Source organism: Castor canadensis, chromosome 14 (assembly GCF_047511655.1).
Source record: "Castor canadensis chromosome 14, mCasCan1.hap1v2, whole genome shotgun sequence".
NCBI lineage: Eukaryota > Metazoa > Chordata > Mammalia > Rodentia > Castoridae > Castor > Castor canadensis.
Window position 1 is genome coordinate 19,680,248 of NC_133399.1, and position 20,630 is coordinate 19,700,877.

Consider the following 20,630-nt stretch of genomic DNA (forward strand, 5'->3'; position numbering starts at 1 on the left):
AACAATAGATATGAAACATCACATCCATTGAGAGAATCCACCATCCCTCTATGATAAAAAGCCACGGCAATGTGGTTGGACTTGGGTCACATAATAAGGTGAAAGCACACAAGGGTGGTATGGGGATAGGTAAGAAACCCAAAGTATGATAGTGTTTGATGTCCTCACTGCAAAGGAACTAATACAGAAATTTTAAAGCAACAGAAGTCAATCAGGAACTAGAAAAAAGGACAGAGATGAATCAACTTAGAATGTAACACATTTGTACATGGAAGCAATGCTAGGGATCTCCGTATAACTTATCCTTAACTAGCAAAAATGCTTTGTCTTCCTTATTGTTTATAGTCTCTTCCTCAAAATTAGAGATAAGGGCAGAAAAGATTCTGCCTGGAAGTGAGGGGGAGAGGGAAGGGCTGAGGGTAGAAGGGAGAAATGGCCCAATTTATGCACATATGAATAAATGAATGAATAAAAAAGAATATATAGTTAAGAATAGATATAATATTAACTTAGATCCAACATCACCCAAAATTGACAAAAACAAACCATTCCCTTTAAATTCAGGAATGAGTCAGATGTATCCACTCTTTATTCAATGAACTGCTAGAAAACTTAGGCAAAAAAGAAAGGAAGAGAAAGAAATAAAAGGAATACAGATTTAACAGGAAGAGCTGAAATTATCCCTGTTTATATGATCCTATACTTTATAGTCCATAGATACCTCATCAGAAAACTCTTAGATCTAATAAGCATTTTCAGCAAAGTAACAAGGCACAAAATCAATGTAAAAATCAGGACCTGTTTTTATATGCCAGTAATGAAGAGGCTGAGCTGAGAAAGAAATCAGGAAGACCATCACATTCCCAGTTACCTACTAATTAAGCATGTAGGAATAAACCTAACAAAGGGGATAAGAGACCTCTACAATGAATACTGGAAAACATTGAAGAAATAAATTGAAAACAAAAGGACATGAAAAGATATCCCATGTTCATGGATGAGCAGAATTTATATGGTGAGAATGGCAATATTAATAAAAGTAATCTACATATGCAATGCAATGACCATCAAAATCCCAATGTCATTCTTCACAGAAACAAGAAAATCAACCCTACAGCTTATATGGAATCATACCCCAATTAACCAAATGGAAACCTCAGCCAAAAGAGCAGTGCTTCAGATATCACAGCACCTCACATCAAGTTAGAAAACAAAGCTGTAGTAACAAAAACATTATGGTGCTGGCACAAGAACAGATAAAAAGATGAATGGGATAGAATGGACAAATCAGAAAAACGCCCACACAGATACAACCATCTGATTTTGACAAAGGAGCCAAAAAATATGTTGAAGAAAATAGAGTTTCTTCAACGGAGTATGTTGAGAAACCTGCATATCCAGTTGTTCTATTATGTCTCTCCCCCATAAACACAATTGTAGTCCTGTAATTATGAAAGGTTGAAAGTCCCTGAATTGTCTTCTTTATTCTCCCATTGGAGTATCTCTGCACTAATTTTGGCTAATTGAGGTCCCTGTACTCCTTGTACTGTGATTCCTCTTTTTGTTTCCCCAACGTTTAGGCCGTAATGATTGAGGGATAACATTCTGATCTCCTCCTGTGTCTAGAAATCCTCAAAAAGCTATTCCCTTAATATAGATAGTAGCTAAGGGCCTTTGACCTAAAATGGGTTGAGTCCAATATATTTGAGGAGAGGTTTCAGATGGTAACGGCAAAAATATTGCAATCTTGGCATCTTTCTCTTTTCCTAACCATTGCCTAGAGCTAGAAACATAGACTAATGTTGGAGACTTGGATTGCAGCATAGTACATTAAGAATGCACAGTTAGTCCTTGAAGAAGATACTTTTTATTCCTCATGATTTTCCTATTAATTTTTACAGAGTTATAGAAATGACATGTTACTGGGACTGGTGCATTACCCGGAGAAATTGTTAATGCTTCTAAGACCAGGAAATTAAATCCTGAACTCCAGGAGTTTTCCCACTGGACACAGGAAATTGTTCTTTCTTGGGGTGGGGCTGAAGGTTGCCCCTTGTTCCGTTTAACGGTCTCCCATCAGCATGATATTTAGATTTACGGTCTTTAGTCCAATGAAAGCCTTTATTGCATCGTGGGCACATTTTAGAATGTTTTCCTCCAGGTGGGATATGCTTCGGGCCCTGGTAACTTTTGTCCTTGGGCAGTCCTTTTTCCAATGGCCTTGTTGTCCACATCCAAAGCATGTAGTGTGGGAAAGAGTAGGGCTCCCTTTTGTTAGGGAAGCTGCAAGAATGATGGCCGTGTAGGTTTGGGTGCCAATATCCTGGGTAGCAGAAACCCAAGTAGAAAGATCTCCATTGTTTACTGGTCCAATAGCTTATTTGCATTCTTTGGTAGTCCCCTCATGTAATATGGTGAACCAAGAACCTTTGTGCATCTGCATGTTGAATTTTGTGACTGATAGTGCATTTTACTCTAAACCAGTGCTTGTTGTTCTCTGTGAGATGAATCTTTTGTAAGCAGCATATGGTTGGGTCTTTTTTTTTTCTGATTTACTGTTCTATGTCTTTTGACATTGAGGCCATTAGTACTTAGTGTTTTTACTGAGTGGTCTATAGTGTTGTAATCACTTTGATTCCCCTGCTGTCTGTATAGCTATCCGTAGGTCAACTAGCAAAAATGCTTTGTCTTCCTTATTATGCTTATGTAATTTTCTTCAACAAAATTAGTAATAAGAGCAGAATAGGACCTGCCTGGAATTGAGTGGGGGGAGGGGGGAAAATAACCGTATCTATTGATATATTTGTAAATTATCTTATAGTCATTATAAAGGAGAAATTCATTGTGACAATTCAGAATAAAACTCCATTGCATGTATTAAAATGGTTTTATTAATTTCCATTCCCACAAACAGTGTATAAGAGTTCTTGATTCCCTGCATCCTCACCAGTATTTGCTGCTGTTTTTGTTCATGATGATGACCACTCCAACTGGGCTGAGATGAGATCTTAGTGCAATTTTGAGTTGAATTCCTTTAATCGCTGGGGAAGTAGAGCCCTTCTTCCTAATTTTTGTGGTCATTTGTACCTCTTTCTTTGAAAATTCCCATTCAATTCATGTGACCATTTCTTCATTGCAATGCTGCTTCTTTGATTGTTGTGTTTTTTTGTGGATCCCGTAGATTTTGGATATTAGTTCCTTATTTGATGAGTGGCTCTCAAAGTTTTTCTTCCATTCTGGGAGCAGACTCTTGCGTCCAGTGACATTTTCTTTTGTTGTGCAGAAGCTTTCTCATTTGATCCAGTACTGTTTCTGCACTATTTCTTTAAGTTGCTTAGCGATTGTAGTTTTATTTAGGAAGTTGTTGCCTATGCCTATATTCCAGTGTATTTGCTACTATTTCTATGGCTGTTTCAAAGTTTCAGGACTTGTATTGATCCATTTTGAGTTGATATTTGTGCAGAGTGAGAGACAGGGATCCCATTTCAGTCTGCTATATGTATATATCCATTTTTCCCAGCCACATTTGTCAGGGGGATTCTATATTCTTCATCATGTGCTTTGAACTAAAAAATCAGTTGACTATAGGTACATGGATTTGTGCCTGGTTCTTCTGTTCCATTGTCTGGATCTTCTATTCTACTCCTGTCTCTTTTCCTGCCAATATCATGGTGCTTTTATTTTTATAACTCTGTAGTATACTTTGGAGCCAAGTATTGGTATGCCTCCAAAATTGGACTTTTTGTTCAGAATGGCTTTGGTCAATTGAGGTCTTGTGTTTTTATGGATTTTATGATTGAATTTTCTATCATTGCAATGAATCTCATTGGAATTTTGATAGGGATAGAATGGAACACTGTAGATTTTGATAGTATAGTCATTTTCATAATATTGATAAAACCAGTCCATGGGCATGGTTGTTATTTTCAACTTCAGATGTATTATTTGATTCCTCTCTTCAGGAATTTTAGTTTTCATTGAAAAGGTCTTCAGTTTCCTTCATTAAGTCTATCCCTAGGTATTTTATTTTACTGAAGCTTTTGTAAATGGAGGTGTTTCCCTGATTTCCATCTCAGTCTATTCATTGTTGGGTTACAGAAAGGCTACTGATTTCTGTATGAATTTTGTATCCTGCTACCTTGCCAAAAGAGATTATAATGTCTAAGAATTTCTTGGTAGAGTTTCTAGGGTCTTTTAAGTATACCATCATATCATCTGCAAATAAGGAGATCTGGACTGCTTCTTTCCACATTTCTGTCACTTTTATGTCTTATTTTTGTGTTAATGCTCCATCTAGGAATGCCAAAATCATACTGAATAAGATCAAGGAAAGTGGGCATCCTTGTCTCATTCCTGACTTTAGTGGGAATTGTTTCAGGTGTTCTCCATCTAGTATGATGTTGGCTATAGGTTTGTCATATATAGCCTTTAATATGATGAGGAACATTCCTTCTAAATCAAGTCTGTTTAGAGCTCTGTGATCAATGGGTGCTGAATTTTGTCAAAGTCCTTTTCTGCATCTATTGGGATGATCATGCAATTTTCCCCATTTTCTGTTTATATGTGGTTTAATATTCTCTGTTGTTTCCTTTGTTTTTGAGATCTACTTTTATTCTTTTGTAATCTGATATTATATAGGGTTTTATTTCAATTTTCTTAAGTTTATAAAGGCTTGCTTTGTGTCCTAAAATATTATCTGTTTGGGGGAAATTTCCATGGGCTAGTGGAAAATGTGTCTTGCATGGTGGTTACATGAAACACTCTGTAGATGTCTGTTGTTGGCATTTGGCCTGTAAGTTCTGAAGTTTCTTGATCTTTTTCCTGCATGACCTATCTATTGGTGACAATGGATTATTGAAGTCTTTCTCTTTTCCTCTACTTTGGTCTATTTAAGCTTTAAAAAAACTTTTTTTTATTATTTATTTATTCACATGTGTGTAGACTGTTTGGGTCATTTCTCCTCTCTAAGGTTTTAAGTCCATAAAAATTTACTTAATGTAGTTGAGTGCCCCAGTGTTTAGCACATATGTGCTAAGAATTTTTATTTTATTTTTAATTTTATTTTATATTAATTAACATGAGGTGAATTTCTTTCTTTCTTCTGACTGATTTTAGTCTGAAGTCTACTTTGTTAGATTTAAGTATATTTTCTCCTGCATATTTTTTTTAGTCCATTTGCTTTGGGGTCCTTTTTCCATGCTTTTACTCTAAACTAGCGTTTGTTCTCTGTGAGATGAATCTCTAGTAAGCAACATATGATTTCTTGAATGGTCTTTTTTTTTTTTCTGATTTGCTATTCTATATGTTTTGATAGGGACATGGATGCCATTAATACTTAGTGTTATCGTTGAGTGGTCTGTGGTGTTGTAATCACTTTCATTCATCTGCTGCTTATTTTTCTTCTATTCCTTGTTTGCTAGTCTGCTCAGTTGAAAGGATTTATTCTTTTTTTGCATTTTACCAGCTGACTGTCAATTATTCTGTGTGCAACAATCCTTTCCATTTTTGGGCAGTGCAGGTTTGGTTCTCATAAATTTGTTTAGCTTTGTTTATTGTATTGTCAATTGGGAATGATAATTTTGCTGGATATGCTAGTCTAGGTTGACATGTTTTCCTTCAGGGCTTCTTGAATATAACTTTCGATTACGTTCTGGCCTTTAGCGTCTGTGGAGAAGTCTGTGATTATTTTAATTGGTTGGCCTTTATATGTGACTTTTCTTTTCTCTTTTGCAGCTTTCAGGACTCTTTCTTGGTTGAATATACACACTGTTTTAATAATGATATATTTGGGGATATTTCCTTTCTGGTCCTGGCTACTGGTTGTTCTGTAAGCCATCTGAACCTGGATGTCTTTCCCTTTCTCAAGGTTGGGGAAGTTTTCAGCTCTTGTTTTATTGAGTGAATCATCTATGCCTTTCTTTATACCTCTTCTACTTCTTCTACACCCATGACTGCTAATTTTCATCTTTTGATGATAACTCAGGTGTCTTGCATGTTCCATTTACATTTTGTTAGCAGTTTTTCATGGTTTTAGACTGACCTAATTATCCTACTTTGTCTAGTAGTTGTGATATTCTGTTTCCAACTTGTTCCACTCTGTTCATCAGTCTTTTGGTTGAGGTTTTTATTTGGGATATTGAGCTGTTCATTTGTATTGATTATTCTTCTATACTGTTATGTATTTCCTCTTTCATATCCAGAAGGATGTGCTTAATTTCATCCATCTGTTTCTTTGAATTCTTTTTTATTACTTTTAGTTGTTTATTCGTATCCTTTTTGCATTCAGACACTAGCTTATGTGTGTCCAATTTGAGCTCATTAATTTTTCCCATCCTTTTTTTGAATTTAATATTTAATATTTCCTCCTCTTTACTATTATTTATATTCTCAGTGGTGGCATTTTGAGGTGGCCATTGTTGTGTTTTTGCATGATATTTCTGCGCTGGCATTATGCATCTGGGGTTTTTTGATCAGAGGTTACACTCCTCTGTGTCCCATTAATTGGAGTTTTATGAGAGAATACATAGGACTGGGTGGTGATTGAACTCTGACATGTTCTCTTTCTGTAAATAGGGGAGGGGAGTGCAGTGGCTCAATAGTTTTGTGTTCAGCTTCTTATTATCAAGATGCTGGATTCTTTCCACTGTTCTATATAGAGCAAGGACACTTAACTACTGAGGCTGCTACAGTTGTCAAACTGCAGCCTTGAAATTACAGTAATTCTTCATAAATATCAATTACTACTACTGTTCCAGTATCTTTTATTGTGTACTGGAGCAACCATGAATCTGCATCTTCCTGGAAGCCTGTGGGGAGTAAGTGTTGTGATGGGAGGGTGATAGGGCAGAAGCTCTAATGGATAATAGGTCTGCTGGATAAAAATGAGGTGAAAAAACTACGTAGCAGAATGGATTGGTGGCTTAGCTAATAGAAGGGCTTAAGGGGAAGTCTATGCTGGGTAAATAGAGAGTGGAGGATGATTGAGGCAATTAAACAATTAAACTCCACAGAAATGAAAAATGTGGGATTTTTCTGTATATTGAAAGTATTTATAGTGAAGGAGGATTTTGGTGGATAAACACAGGAAAAGGAAATTGAGATCTAGGCGGGTGTCCTAATGGTTGACAAGGGGATAATATAAATTGAGGAGGGTGGTAGAAAAGGGGATGAAAAGAAATTGTTTGGGGGTTCAGATTTAAAAGTGAGTTATTGGTCTCTCATGATGATTACATTGATAGGGAAGGGAGAAAGAGAAAGATAAGAGAAAACTGGGAATCAACAATGCAATACTCCTGTTGGAATGTATAGAAAAAGAAATTGCAAATAACTGAGTAAAAAAATCTACATCACATTTGATATACTGGAGGGAGAACTTTTGTAATGTACCCAAACACAGTGCTACAATAAAAAAATCTACATTACAGATTTAGCTTCAGTGAACACAAATTTTACACAAAAATCCTGAATTTCCTATTGCTTTTCTGAGAAATTGATCTGCCTCACTCAGTATCTAAGACATTCAGTCAGTTGGATGGCAAGCTAAATTAGATACCTGCCTCTGGAATGGTGCCTGATGCTGGAGAGGGTTTATTTTTTAAAGATCTCTGTAGGATCTCTGATATTTGTCCCATCAACCTGACAGCCCTACCCATCTACACTAACAATTTCCCCCTAACTGAAATGTTAGAAGAACTTGCATTCTTTAGTTATACACAAATTCAGGGTTTTGTCTGGATTCCATCACTGCTGGCCTCTGACAGGTTTGTAGGTGCAGCTCACGAGTGTTAGTGCCATTCCTGCTGCTGTGCTGTGGTCAGCCCTCCCAGGTCTCATTTTGCCTTCTTCCATGGGACCTCTGTGGACTACCATTGGGTGCTAATAGATCTTATGTGGTGGGTGCCTCTTCTTCACTGGCTTTTGCAGCCAACACCAGTGAGCATGCAGGATCCATGGAGTCAAGCCTGGTTCAAGGAAGGTCATGTGAGCTCACAGCAATGTTGAGAGGATTCCAGAGAAGTTCACAGCAGGCTCTAGAGAGGGTCTTTGGTCAACAGCCTGTGACATGTGTGGCTCCATTTCTGCTTGCTGGATCCTAGCAGCTATCCTCAGCAGTTTCATGTTGGGCACCTTTTTTGTTTGGTCACAGGTCATCTCCAAGTAGCTCTTCCTATCTATATTCTTTATCCATGCGAAATCTGTAAGAGCTTTTATTTTCAGCTCATTGATTACACACTGCTGAGAACAAGGAAGTACCTGAAATTGCATTTTTCAAGTTCAAAATAGATTTCTTTATCCAAAGAGTGGATTATAAAATATAGTCAAGAAAACTTTGACAGATAAAGGAAGTGCTAATCAGAAATGTCATGATGGATATAATAAAAGAGTCCAGATATATAAAATTCTGTCATAAACATTTTCTCTTTTCTGACGGTCATACACATCACCAGGAACGAAAAAACTGTACAATAATTTCAGAGTTTCTTCCTCTGAGGTTTTCAGAACAAAAAGATCTTCAGACTCTCATATACAGACTGTTGTTCCTGTCCATGTCTCTGATTGCTGTGCTTGGGAACCTGCACATCATCCAGACCATGATCTCAGACTCCCGCCTGCACATGCCCATGTACTTCTTCCTCTCCAAACTGTCCTTTTTGGACATCAGCTTCAATTCTACCACCATCCCAAAGATGCTGGTGAACATCCAGACACAGATCAACCTATCACCTATGCAGTTTGCATCACCCAAATTTATTTTTTGGATTATTTGCAATGTTGGACAACTTCCAACTGGCTGTGTTGGCCTACAATAGATATGTGACCACCTCTGTCACTCCCTATATTTCATGGTCATCATGAACAGCCTGCTCTGTGGGTTGTTGATGGTGTCCTGGGTCATAAGTGCAATTAAATTACAATTATTTGATCTGATGTGGGTGTCTTTCTCTCCATCGATTTATATTGTTGAGTTTCTCTTTCTTTGATTTCAACTTCTTCATAAAATTTATGAAGAAGTTTTTTATAACTCAGCTTATAAAAATTCTTCTTCCTCTGATGTGAAAATAAGGACACTTATCAATCATATGCTTCCTCTTACTTAAAGCCATGGTTTGGACTGGGTTCATTTGTTTGAGTCTGTACTCCTTGCTATATGTCAAGATTAGGAGTAATGTGGTGCAAGGACAACCTGGGCAAGATGGTTCTCAATATCCAGTTACGCCAAAGGGTGCATGCAGTGACACATGCTTCTCATCCCAGCTGTGTTGGAATTACCAATGGAAGGACGGCGGCCAGGTTGGCTGAGTTATGAACTGAGACTGTGTCTACTAAGTAACCAGCACAAAAGGTATTTGTGCAGCGGTTCACTGGGGCGCACCTACCTAACATAGTGAAGACCCTGCGTTTAAGCCCCATTGCTGCCAATAAACAATCATGGGTTGGAAATAGTAGAAATACCATTTTTCTTATAGGCAAAACAGATGTCTTAACAACAGTTTGTTCTCAAATGTCTGACATCATACTGAATTATTTTTCTTTTTTTCATTCTCCATTTCATGGTCATCAGTTGCACTCCACCTATGTTGAAAAACACACTTGGCTCCTAAAGCAGTTTATGTAACTTTACGCAAGAGGAAATTCTGATGGCACAATTTTTTGCTATGAGTTCTCCATTCATTCATGTTGATTTTGACTGTAATTCTGATGTCAGTCTCCCCAATACCTAGGTTTATAGGAAGGAGCTACCAGTGCGATGATCTCCATTGACTTTTTTGTTTTTTTTGAGTGCACTGGGATTTGAACTCAGGTCCTCATGATTGCTAGGCATGTGCTCTTACCTCTTGAGTAACCCCACTAGCCCTTTTAGGTGATGGGTTTTTTCGAGATAGAGTCTCAATACAAACCTGATCTCTCTCTCTCTCTCTCTCTCTCTCTCTCTCTCTCTCTCTCTCTCTCTCTCTCTCAGCTAAGATTACAGGTATGGATCACAGGGACCTTAGTTCTTCCTGATTTTCTGGTGACTCTAAAGTGTGATTTGTTTCGTGACTCAGGCTGAGATTTGTCAAATCACCTACTATTTACAAGTCATTTTGAAGATATTTGTGATGATTACTTCATAATCATTTTTGATGCAAAAAAGGGCATTTGGACAGTGTATGAAGAAGTATCTGAGTTTACAAATGGGGAAAAGGGAAGAATGTTGCTTCTGTGCTCCTTTGCTAGTGTGAAAATGAGTGGAAGTGTGGTTTAATTGCAGCTGTTTATGAGGGTTGCACCATTAAGAATATATCATTGCACTACTTTCATTTCGTGTTGAAATAGTTGGTTAGACAGACTATCATTTGTGCAAATGAAGACAATTCTTGGAGGCTCAGGCTTAGAGAAAGACACCGTTATATTTTTCTTGATGTGGCAAAAGTTGGTGTATTTGGAAGGTGATGTGGGTGTGTAGTATAAATTAAAAGACTGGGTCCTTGTGTCAGTTTCTAGTGCAGTGATTATGAAATCCTTGAAATTTCTGAGGCAATTGGAGTGTATTTGGTTGTTTTCCTAAGCTCCACTGAGGCAATGTATGCATTTATTCTAATGACGGGTCTCAGGGTGGCACATCTTCATAACTTTAGGAAGGTGACTGTCTTGAACACACATAGCAAAGAAGTGCTATGGTTTCTTGTCTCTTTTACACTGCCCAGAAGTTGGAGAGACTCTGCTAATTCTGAACGGTGTCATATTTGAACTGAGGGAAAATTAGTTTGTATTTGAAAGTTGGTTGGTGTTGATAACATCACATATTTGTTATGAGAAGTGATGGTAAAGAAAATCTCAGCAAAATTAAAATGGTGGGAGAGATCAGGTTTCTGAAAATAAGCATTGCATTTAGTAGAAGTCAGTGTACATTAACAAAGATTAAGATAGCTCAATGAGGTCACAGGATGTTAGATGTATTTCCCTCACCTCACAGTGAGTGCATGACAACAGTTTCTGGAGTAATACATCTTTCACAAAGACTCAAGCCAATAAACCATATCCCTTGTGGTGAGGTTGACCCAAAAGATTTTGTTCATTTTAATTATATAACATTGTCCTAGTGTTCTACCCTGTTAGTAGAATATTGTTTTAGGGTGGGAGTTGTGGCATTGGTGCTCTATAGAGTATGGATATATTAAATTTACTTGAAGTTTTGGTAATGTATGATTTTAACTAACCTTTTATGGCTGTTTGCTTATTCTGTGATTTGAAAATATGTGGCTGTTCTAATTTATTCTACTTGTCCATTTATCATTAAACATCTTTGTATGCTGTTTTTTGTACTATATTCATAACCTTTGGTTTTGAGCAAGTTTTTGTACTTGTTCCTTCATGTTATTATCACCCCCATCTCACCCTACCTCTCTGCATGTTATTTTTCTTTTACTGTTCCTTTGTTCTTTGTAAATGGTATTCTCCTAGTGTGTGAAGTTCAGATGGTTATTAGAAATTTAGCAAAATGATGTGCTTTGCATATAGCTGGTGTAGTACAATCTTGCTGAAGTTCTTTATTTACCTATTTATTTAGTTATTTATTACTCAGGGTCTTGTGATTGCTAAGGCAAGCACTACGCCACTTGGGCCAGTCTCACAGGTGCAGTAATTTATTAATTATATAATCACATTTCTATCCCCCTTTATAATACTAAGTACTTTTAAAATGTATTGGTAGTAATTTCCCAAACATATAAAAAATCCTTTTCCAAGTTAGTTAGATGCATTTCAAGTAAAGGTGTGGTGCTTCATGGCCAGGGCAGATATTGGTATATTCCCCACTATTATTTTTCAACCCATATATAATTTTCTTACTTATTGTTCATATTATAAGGGATGATTAACTAGTCCATAATTCACTTTGAATGACTTTTGTCAAAGGTTGTCTTTGAGTACCCATAATGAGGAAGAAAGTAAACAATTTTTGTTCATTTTTAATTTCCTTACTCTTTCTTTATGTGATCTAAGCTCGTAGCTTATATGTTTTTGTTTTTCTCTAGAGATATTTCAACCATTACAAAATTCAGATACCTGTGATACATTCTGTGAATTTAAAAGTGTTCTCTTTCTCTTCTAGCTGCTGCATAATTTCAATCATTTTCATACTAACTCTGTTGTTCTTCCTCTTGTCCACCATTAAGCACCTATAATGATGGTTTCATTGAACTTGTATATCCATCTTCATGCTCTCTATGTAATCCTTTGAGGATTTCTAAGTCTGCACTGATATTATCTTCTTTGTATGTAATATTTCTACTTTTTTGTTTACATGCTTGCCAATGTCCTTTGTTCTACTTTAAACACTTCCAAGGAAAGGCTTTGTGAAATGAGTCCACAGCCAGAGATTTTTCAACAGTCAATTTCTCTTTCTGCAAACAGAATTTTGGACCAAGGGCACAAGCTCCTCTGATTGCACATTGTAAGTCCAGCTAGTTACCCTTCAATGTCAAATAAAGAAGCATGGTGAAGGCATGGAAAGTAGTATCATTTCACAACTAGGGTATGGTGTGGGATGAGGCAGAGTTAAGTACTCAGCTCATGTTCACCATCTCCACGGTACAGACATGAGATATAGATTTAAATAGGCAAAGGCAAGGGTGCAGGGAGCAAAGATACGCACATAAATAGTTCCAGTCACAGGGGTAGTGTAGTTGTTACAACTCAGCTGTTGTTATGGGTGTGGTTCTGGAATTGTTAACCAGAGGATGGTCCATCCAAAGGAGGATCTGTTCTTGGGGTTAGATTTGGCTTCAGGTCATGAAGAAAATATCTATCTTCTTGATCCTAGATTCCAAGGGGGCTGGAAGGTGACTGCTGAGATGGCTCAGATTACAGACTGATTCAAAATGGTAGGTGCCATATTTTTTCCTACTTTTAGTTGATTCATGGACTGAGTTTGGAGTCCATTCTTTTTAGGAAAAGTAGTCTGAGGAATGCCTACAATGCTTTTTTAACTGAAGATCCACATTTCCCTTTTTCTTCATATTTGTTGTCATTTGTTCCTTGTGTGTAAGAGTGGATATGATATTACCTTCATGCAAAGTTTTTCCATTTTCCTGGCCTGGCCTAGAACCACAACTCCTCTGAGATCACAGGGTGTCCCCATGGGAAAATGAGTGTGAAATTCTCTCACCATATTGCAGGCTCTATTTCCCTGTTGAAGAAAGTTCCATTCTGAAAAGCAGATTCTGCTTCATGGCAATGCATCACCAGTCTGGAGTAGGTAGGCACCAGGGAGGAGGCCTGAACTGCAGATGGCTGTTCCCGGATTCAATTATTTGGTTTATGCACTCTCCCTAGTACAGGATTACTTCTGTTACTCAGATCTCAAGGGGTGGGTTCTGGACCACTGTCCAGTGAGAAGAGCTTGAGAATTGGCAAATCACCGTCTGTTGTAAGTAGGACCCTCTGATTAATACAGGAAATGCCTACTGATCTGGACATTTTCTGGATCACGTTTTAATACTGAGCAATTTTATGTAATTTAGTCTCCTACTGTGACTCGCACATGGTCCCATGTGAGTGACCAGAACTTCACTCACCAAAGAAGCCTGAAATGCTCTTTGTAACTGGCATCCCAGAGCCTAGGAGGATGAGGACATACGAAATGGCTTGGAAAGGTTGGTACAGACCTGGGACTTCCAAGTACATCACTGCATTTTGTGGCTGACTCATTGCTTGTGAAGTTTTGCATTTGTTCTTCTTTGCCCTGGGGTGGGACTGTTCAGATGGGCACACTCTGGCATCCTGTCCTCTATGTGCAGGGACATAGACCTTGCCCAGCATCCTGTTAGGACTCCTCTGCACTTGAGCTGTAGGTCCCTCAGCCTTCAGTGGGTGGGAGGTTTTGGCTTCCTCCATTATCCTTGTGGACTTGGTGATTGCCCATAATTAGCTACGTGTTTAGAAGCTGATTTCACACTAGTCCACAGCCCAGTTCTTCTTAGGGCTGTGATAAATTCATAACCTGAAGCTGTCTTTGCATTGCCCAACTCAAGGCAAAGACTCTGCATGGGCATGTGGGATTCATAACAAAGGGAACATGTTGGGAACGTGTTGAAGGTTGAAGTTTTTGCAATATCTGACATAATTGGAGTTGTTTAGATAGTATGTTGAAACTTTAATTTCAGATGGAGACAGGGACTGATCATACTGAAGTAGCAGTGCAGGGCAGCACCAACTCGGAGGTCTGCAGGGTCTCAAGGGTGAGGTAGAGCAGGGCTGTGCTTTCTAGGGAGGGCATACTGTTGTGGATGACTCTGGGAGAGGAAGGATAACAGGGGGAGCCATCTGCTCCTTGATCAGATATCCTTTCCCCTGAGCTGATAATTGTCTTCAGGTGACCATAAAAAGGGGTTGTTGTGTTGCCTCAGGTCGAGGGTGGTTCATAGAATTCAGGAGTATAAAAAGGAGACAACCTTCAGGAAAGTTTGCTTATTAGCTGTTCTGTTTCTTCTGAACAATTAAAGTAAAGCTTTTGAGGCAGAAATTGGGATTCCCTAAAGTGTGAGCCTTGCCTTGTTTTAGGTTTACTGAGGAAAGACATGTAAGTGTAATGGGAACACAAAAGATGGTGTTATTTAATCATGAGTGATTTCTAGGATTACTTTGCTTTGGTAATATTTCAACTGATTATATTTTCTTTTTTTTTTTTTTGTATTGTGGTTTGAAATCTGTCTCAAACTTGCTGTACCACTTGAGTCTCTTCACCAGGAAGTTGTTTGCATTTTCATTGAGGGGGTTGATCTTGTGAGAATGTACCTCATGACAGTTGAGATAGCTTATGAAGTACAAAGGGAAAACAAGACACATTTGGTTCTTTCTGTTAGAAAACAGGTTTTTATTAACTTGGGGAGTTTTTTGCATGTATGGAATTGGTGGGATAGCTACAGCTTCTCTTCTACCTAATAATTGGGCTGACTTGTTAGTATGTTCTTTCTTGTTTTTTTTTCTTTTACTTTTTTGCAGAACTGGGGCTTGAATTAAGGGTGTACTCGTTGAGTCACTCTGCTTTCCCTTTTTTGTGCAGGTTTTTTTTTTTTTTTCAAGATATGACCTCACAAACCATTTGCCTGGGTCTGGTTTCAAACCATGATCCTCCTGATCTCTGCCTCCTGAGTAGCTAGGATTGCACGTGGGAGCCACTAGCTCCCAGCTTGTTCTTACATTCTTGGGTATTAATAGATAGCTTGAGGGAACAGGTGTGAGAAATCCTTGTCCTTAAAGACAAGTGACTGATACCAACATAGTGTGACACCAGGCCTTTTGTCCTATTCTGTTGATATCTCCCTCACCCTGTCCTACACATTGATCCTTCTGTGAAATCAAGAGCTGTGTCCTTAGATGCTGAATTTGGAATATTCTCAGCAGACTCCTGACTCCATTTCCATGTGAAAGAAATAGAGTTGTTCTGTAAAAGCCAGATGCACGTTCTGCTTCAGTACAGTGCATCCCCACACTGTGGAACATAAGGTCCAAGGAGGAGGCCTGGTCTGCTAAGGGCTGTGCCTGGAACCATTTACTGGTCCAGGCTCTATACCATGTGATGTATAACTTCTCCTGTCACACAGATCTAATGTGACAGAGCCTTGGCTCAAGAGCCAATGAAAAGCACTGTATTTGGAGGGAAAGAGCTGTCTAGGTTGTCCTAGCAGAATCCAGTGGGAGGAGGTACCACCCCCTAATCTTTGGAAAATGACTGTCTAGTTCCTATCATTTTCTGAATCACTGAGAATTCTTCTGATACAGAGACAGTGGAACTGAATCTCACACCCATGTCATATGTGAGCTCAGCTAGGTTGGAGGGCAGAATCCCAATCACCATAGCAGGTAGAAGTAGTGTTTGTTACCAGTGTCACCAGTCTAAGGAGGATAAGGATGTTGGACTGCTTGTAGCAGTGGTGAGAGATCTTGGCCTTCCGAGCATAGCACTGGATTTTGGGGCCTGAGTTTCCTGCAGTTCCTTGTGGCCCTCCATCCTCTCTATTGTGTGTGGATCAGCAAAGATGAGCAGGAATCTGTCATCCTGTCCCATACCTCTGAGTAACCTGACCCATCATGGAGCCCTTGATTCTCTCCCCAGATGATGAGATGGTAGGAGGTAGTAGCTTCCCTTCAGCTGAATATGTGATCCTTGGTGTTCACTGCTCCTTCCAAACTTCTCAGGGTAAAATTGATGGTCCTGAATTATGCAAAAATGTGGAAGCAGGGTCTTGAATGCACAACCTGATCCCAGACATGTGCTACTTAGGGTTCTAATGAATCCCAAAATTTACAGAGAGCTCACGTTGCACAACTCACTGCAATGGTGGTGCACTTGCAGTTGAGTTTTGAATGGGAGGGTTGAGGTTAGAAACTTATCAAAGGTTTATGAGCATAATTGATGTTCTATTTGGCCAGTGTCTAAACCAGATGAACAGGATAACCTCAAACCATGATCGTACTGACTTCAGCCTCCTACGTAGTTAGGATGATGAGTATGAGGCTCCAGATTCCAACATGTTCTTCCTTCTGTATTGTGTCTTATAATCGTCTTTTACTTTGGAAATTGAAATAGCCATTTTTGGAAAGTTATTGCTTAGTTGGTTTGAAATAGAAAGAAAACACTAGGAAGAAACCAATAAAATAATACAAGCATCCTACTTATATATGTTTAATTAACACTTGGATTTGTTTTGTTCATTAGATTTTTGTTTGCATCATTTTCTATAGTTTCTTTTTTGCAGTGCTTGTGATAGAACTTATGTCCTTGCTCATGCTGAGAAATTGACCTACCACTATGCTATTCATTTGTTTTCTCGAGGATTCACTTATTTTAATATTTCAATGTTTTTGGTGCAGTGCAAATACTTCATGAGCTCCCATCTCCAAAAATATCCAAAGCAAAATCACTGGAAGTGTTGCTCTCAAGTGGTAGAGAATCTGGTTTGCAAAACTAAAGCCATGAATTCAAAACCTTTCAAACCAAAAAATTAAAAAGGAGAAAAATGGAGAACATGATGATAGATAATTCAATATGCTTATTAGCCAGCTGGATGCAAGTGTTACAGAATTCATTAATCAACTACCAATAATAACATTTTTAATGAACACAATGAATTTTTCCAAGAGAGTAATGTAAAAGTATAGAACAGAACAAAGTCTGATTTCCCTGAGAAGGTGTGTTGCCAGTGTGAAGTTGCATAGTACTTGAAGTCAGGTGAGCCACAGGTAAATGCTGGTGGGTGTTCTTTCCTTTTTAAAGGTATAACTGTGGCTGTTAGGGGACCATTTTCTTTTTGACATTGATGTGTCTACTTATTCTGGATTGACATTTCTCTATCAACACATGAAGAATATCTGTGACGGTCAGTCAAAGACAACTACATTTTGGTAGTATCTTAGAATACTGAGTTTTTGCATTTGACATTTTTTTTAGTAGAAACAAGGGACTGAATTGAGATGTTCTGTCTGAGAATTATAAGTGTAGAAGCCTAGCGTTTTCTCACTAGGATATGGTAGTAAAAGGACACATGCATGCACACAAGGTATCTAGATACCCTGGTAGATGTGAATGAAAAGGGTCTGTACACACATTACTACAGTAGATGGATGCCACCTTAATCCTTTCCCTACCTTTTCTGTCTTGTCCATTAAACAGTGTTCTATTTTTGACCATTTGGAATTAGAAAAGTATTAGACCTATTCCATACAGAAGCCTTCTGGGTGCTGTCTTTGAGTGAATTTCACACACTCAATTACATGTGATATTGAATTACACTATTTTCCCTTTTGTTACAGTGGTCATTGTTTTGGGGTCTTTTCTATATGTATTGTACAGAATGTGAAACATAGTTCTGATTACCATTCATAATATGTCCTGTGTGTATTGGATACAATTTGAGGACTCTGTTAATTAATTAATTAGAATTAAACAAATGTCAGGGCAGATTGCATCATTTGCCAGTCCATTCAAGCATTATATTTTTCTTCTCTTTTTGTATTTTCAACACTTATTTTACTCAGCTAATTCCTAAATCTGGGACATAGATTTTGATTCATACATGGTGTCTTATGTTGAAAACACATGTGCATTTTTCAATCACGTTCTCATTCATTATTGTATGCAGTACAATAATCCTTATGTTTTGCTTGCATTGTAGATTTTTATCCTCATTTTTTGTCTCTTGCCACTCTAGTATATTAACATTCCAAATTCATTTTGTTTGTTTCTTGGGTAGTGGGTTTCCAAATGCTCTTCCTTTTGTGTTACTTTTACACAGAGACTTGAACTAAAGATGCATACCAGGATCTCACTGAACATAAGCTAGTCCTCCCTTAGGTTTGCAACTGCTGGGATGACAGGCATGTGACACCATGACTTCAAAAGTATTTACATTTTTTCTTCCTATTTCCCATGCAAATGGATCATTATCCATGACATTGGAGAATACAATGTGTGTTTTCAATGAGAAACTGGGTTGCAGATTTTGTGCTCTTAGCCACCATTGTATGATGTGTCTTCTGTCAGGAATCAATTTTCTCTTACTTTAAAGTCAAGGGAAGATTGGTTACTTTTCCTCTGAGGCCTATTTGTTAATCTTTGTTAAAGTACAGTGTCCTTGATAATGTAGTTTGAACATTGTTTACTAATTATACACAATAGGGCACTGTTATTTCCCTTGCTCTCTCCCATTGTTCTTCATTATTATTCTTCATTTATTACAGTGGTTCTTCCTATGTAGATCACTTCAATTTTTAACTTGTGGTCCTTCTGGTGGAATTACAAAATTGGCCTTCACATGTAGTTCAAGTGATCACTTTCTCATTCCAATTATTTTTAATTGCTGTTTGCAATCTGTGACACTGATTACATTTTTTAAAGTAGTTTTGTTCATGAGTTTTAAGGTATATTTTAGAAATTGTAAAATTGTATACAGCTAGTTGAAATCATTCTATTTCTAGGGACACATGCTACATGTTTTCTTTCTACATTATGTTTTTACTTGCTACAGCAAAAACTGTAAGTATGTGACTGATCCTTCATGAGTCTTATTTAGCTTTAAATTTGGGTTGGTTTGTTCTAAGCCAGGTAGAAGCTTCCAAATGTTCTCTCTTGATACAGTCACCAAGGAGGTGCTCAATTCCCAAAATAAAATAAAATTGTTTTGGAAAGAGATATTAAATACTATTTGTCATACCAACTTCCTATTCATGAACATGAGTGAGTGCATTGTGGGTTTTCTTACTACAGACTCCGTAGGATGAACCTTGCAGAAATGTGCAAATAATCATAAATAGTATATATACAATAGGATATTATTGGAATAAATTGCTTCAGGACATTCTTCCCCCTTTTACACTATATATTTGGTTTGGTGAGCTTTATCCCTTTAGCAGTTCTGCAATGCCAGTAGACATTAATCTTTTTCTCATTGTAGTAAAAACATCATTCCTGCAGTCTATTTGCACCTGATGTTACCCCAATGGGAACTAAGAAGAAGGAATTTATTAGTAGATTGCTACAGTCTCAGTTTATAACATGTACTTTTTGTGACCATATTCTGCTTTGAATTTAGCAGTTAGGTCCAGTGATATGTCAGAATTACTATGAAGTGCTTGTGAGTATAGATGGAGAATGAGAGTGTGATAAAATAAAATGCATTGAATATGTGGAGACCACATTAGCTTGTGAATTTGTTTCATGGAGATTGTCTATTTCCCCTGCTGTGACACTCACAGTTCTTCTCAAAAATGTGTATTTGACCTCCTAGGAGCCCCTGACCTTTGAGGATGTTGCCGTGAGCTTCACCCTGGAAGAATGGTGCTGTTTGGATCCTTCCCAAAAGAAGCTCTACAGAGAAGTGATGCTAGAAACCTATAGAAACCTGTCCTACATAGGTAAATATGGCATCATTACCTTAATCAAAGTGTGCACTACTGTTGTGACTCATTGGTGTTGTTGCCTCATGGGGTGTTTAAAAGGGGACAGTAATGGTTCATTCATATTCATGATCATATATCATGAAAATAGCCAAAGTCTCAAATTTTTCTTTCATATCAATTAAATACTAATGATTTCTCTTTGTATATATCTTACAAACAAAAGAAGAAAATGAAAACATTCAAGAGGACTTCAGGAATCCCAGAAGAAATATGAGGTAATTTGTATTCACAACCAAAATAGTGAACATCAAATGTGGCATTGAAAAGAAGTGTGAAAGCCAAGAAAATAGGACTATAACTTATACTTATAAATCACTTAAATCAGTGAAAAATAAGTTAAACATCCACAATCAGAAAATTCAAAATCTGATATGTGCCATTTTTCATAATGTTTTTCCAAAGAAGTCACAAAAGACACTGTCCTGTTGCTCAATATACCAAAATAATCCCAGTCTGTGCAGAAACTAATTTAACTGTATTGTATCAAATTCCATCACAATGGGATTATTATGTGCATTGGTATAGACTGGCACATTTTTCAACCTTTGTCCTCATGTTCATTCTTTTATTTTGCAATCCAACATGCTTTTGATCCAAGGCATCTCAATAAGCTCTTTAAGTGTATTTGAATGTAGCAAAATTCATTCAGTGTTGTTAAACACCTAACATGGAAATAGTATGATGGAAGC

General features: G+C 37.7%; 1 protein-coding gene across 7 annotated transcripts in view; it reads left to right on the forward strand.

Annotated features, from left to right (window-relative positions):
• LOC109680403 (uncharacterized) overlaps nt 1–20,630 on the forward strand; it is a 451,924-nt gene that overhangs the window by 248,494 nt on the left and 182,800 nt on the right. For 2 of the 7 annotated variants that reach the window (XM_074053906.1, XM_074053917.1), the window contains exons 3-5: nt 11,567–11,617; nt 12,806–12,866; nt 19,770–19,896. The exons of 3 other annotated variants lie outside the window; for them this stretch is intronic. In XM_074053906.1, coding sequence (XP_073910007.1) covers nt 12,864–12,866; nt 19,770–19,896 — 130 coding nt within the window. In that variant the 5' untranslated portion in view covers nt 11,567–11,617; nt 12,806–12,863. Of the gene's footprint in view, nt 1–11,566; nt 11,618–12,805; nt 12,867–19,769; nt 19,897–20,104; nt 20,157–20,630 lie in introns of all 7 variants that reach the window. 2 more of the 7 variants (XM_074053920.1, XM_074053912.1) reach the window with 2 other exon arrangements.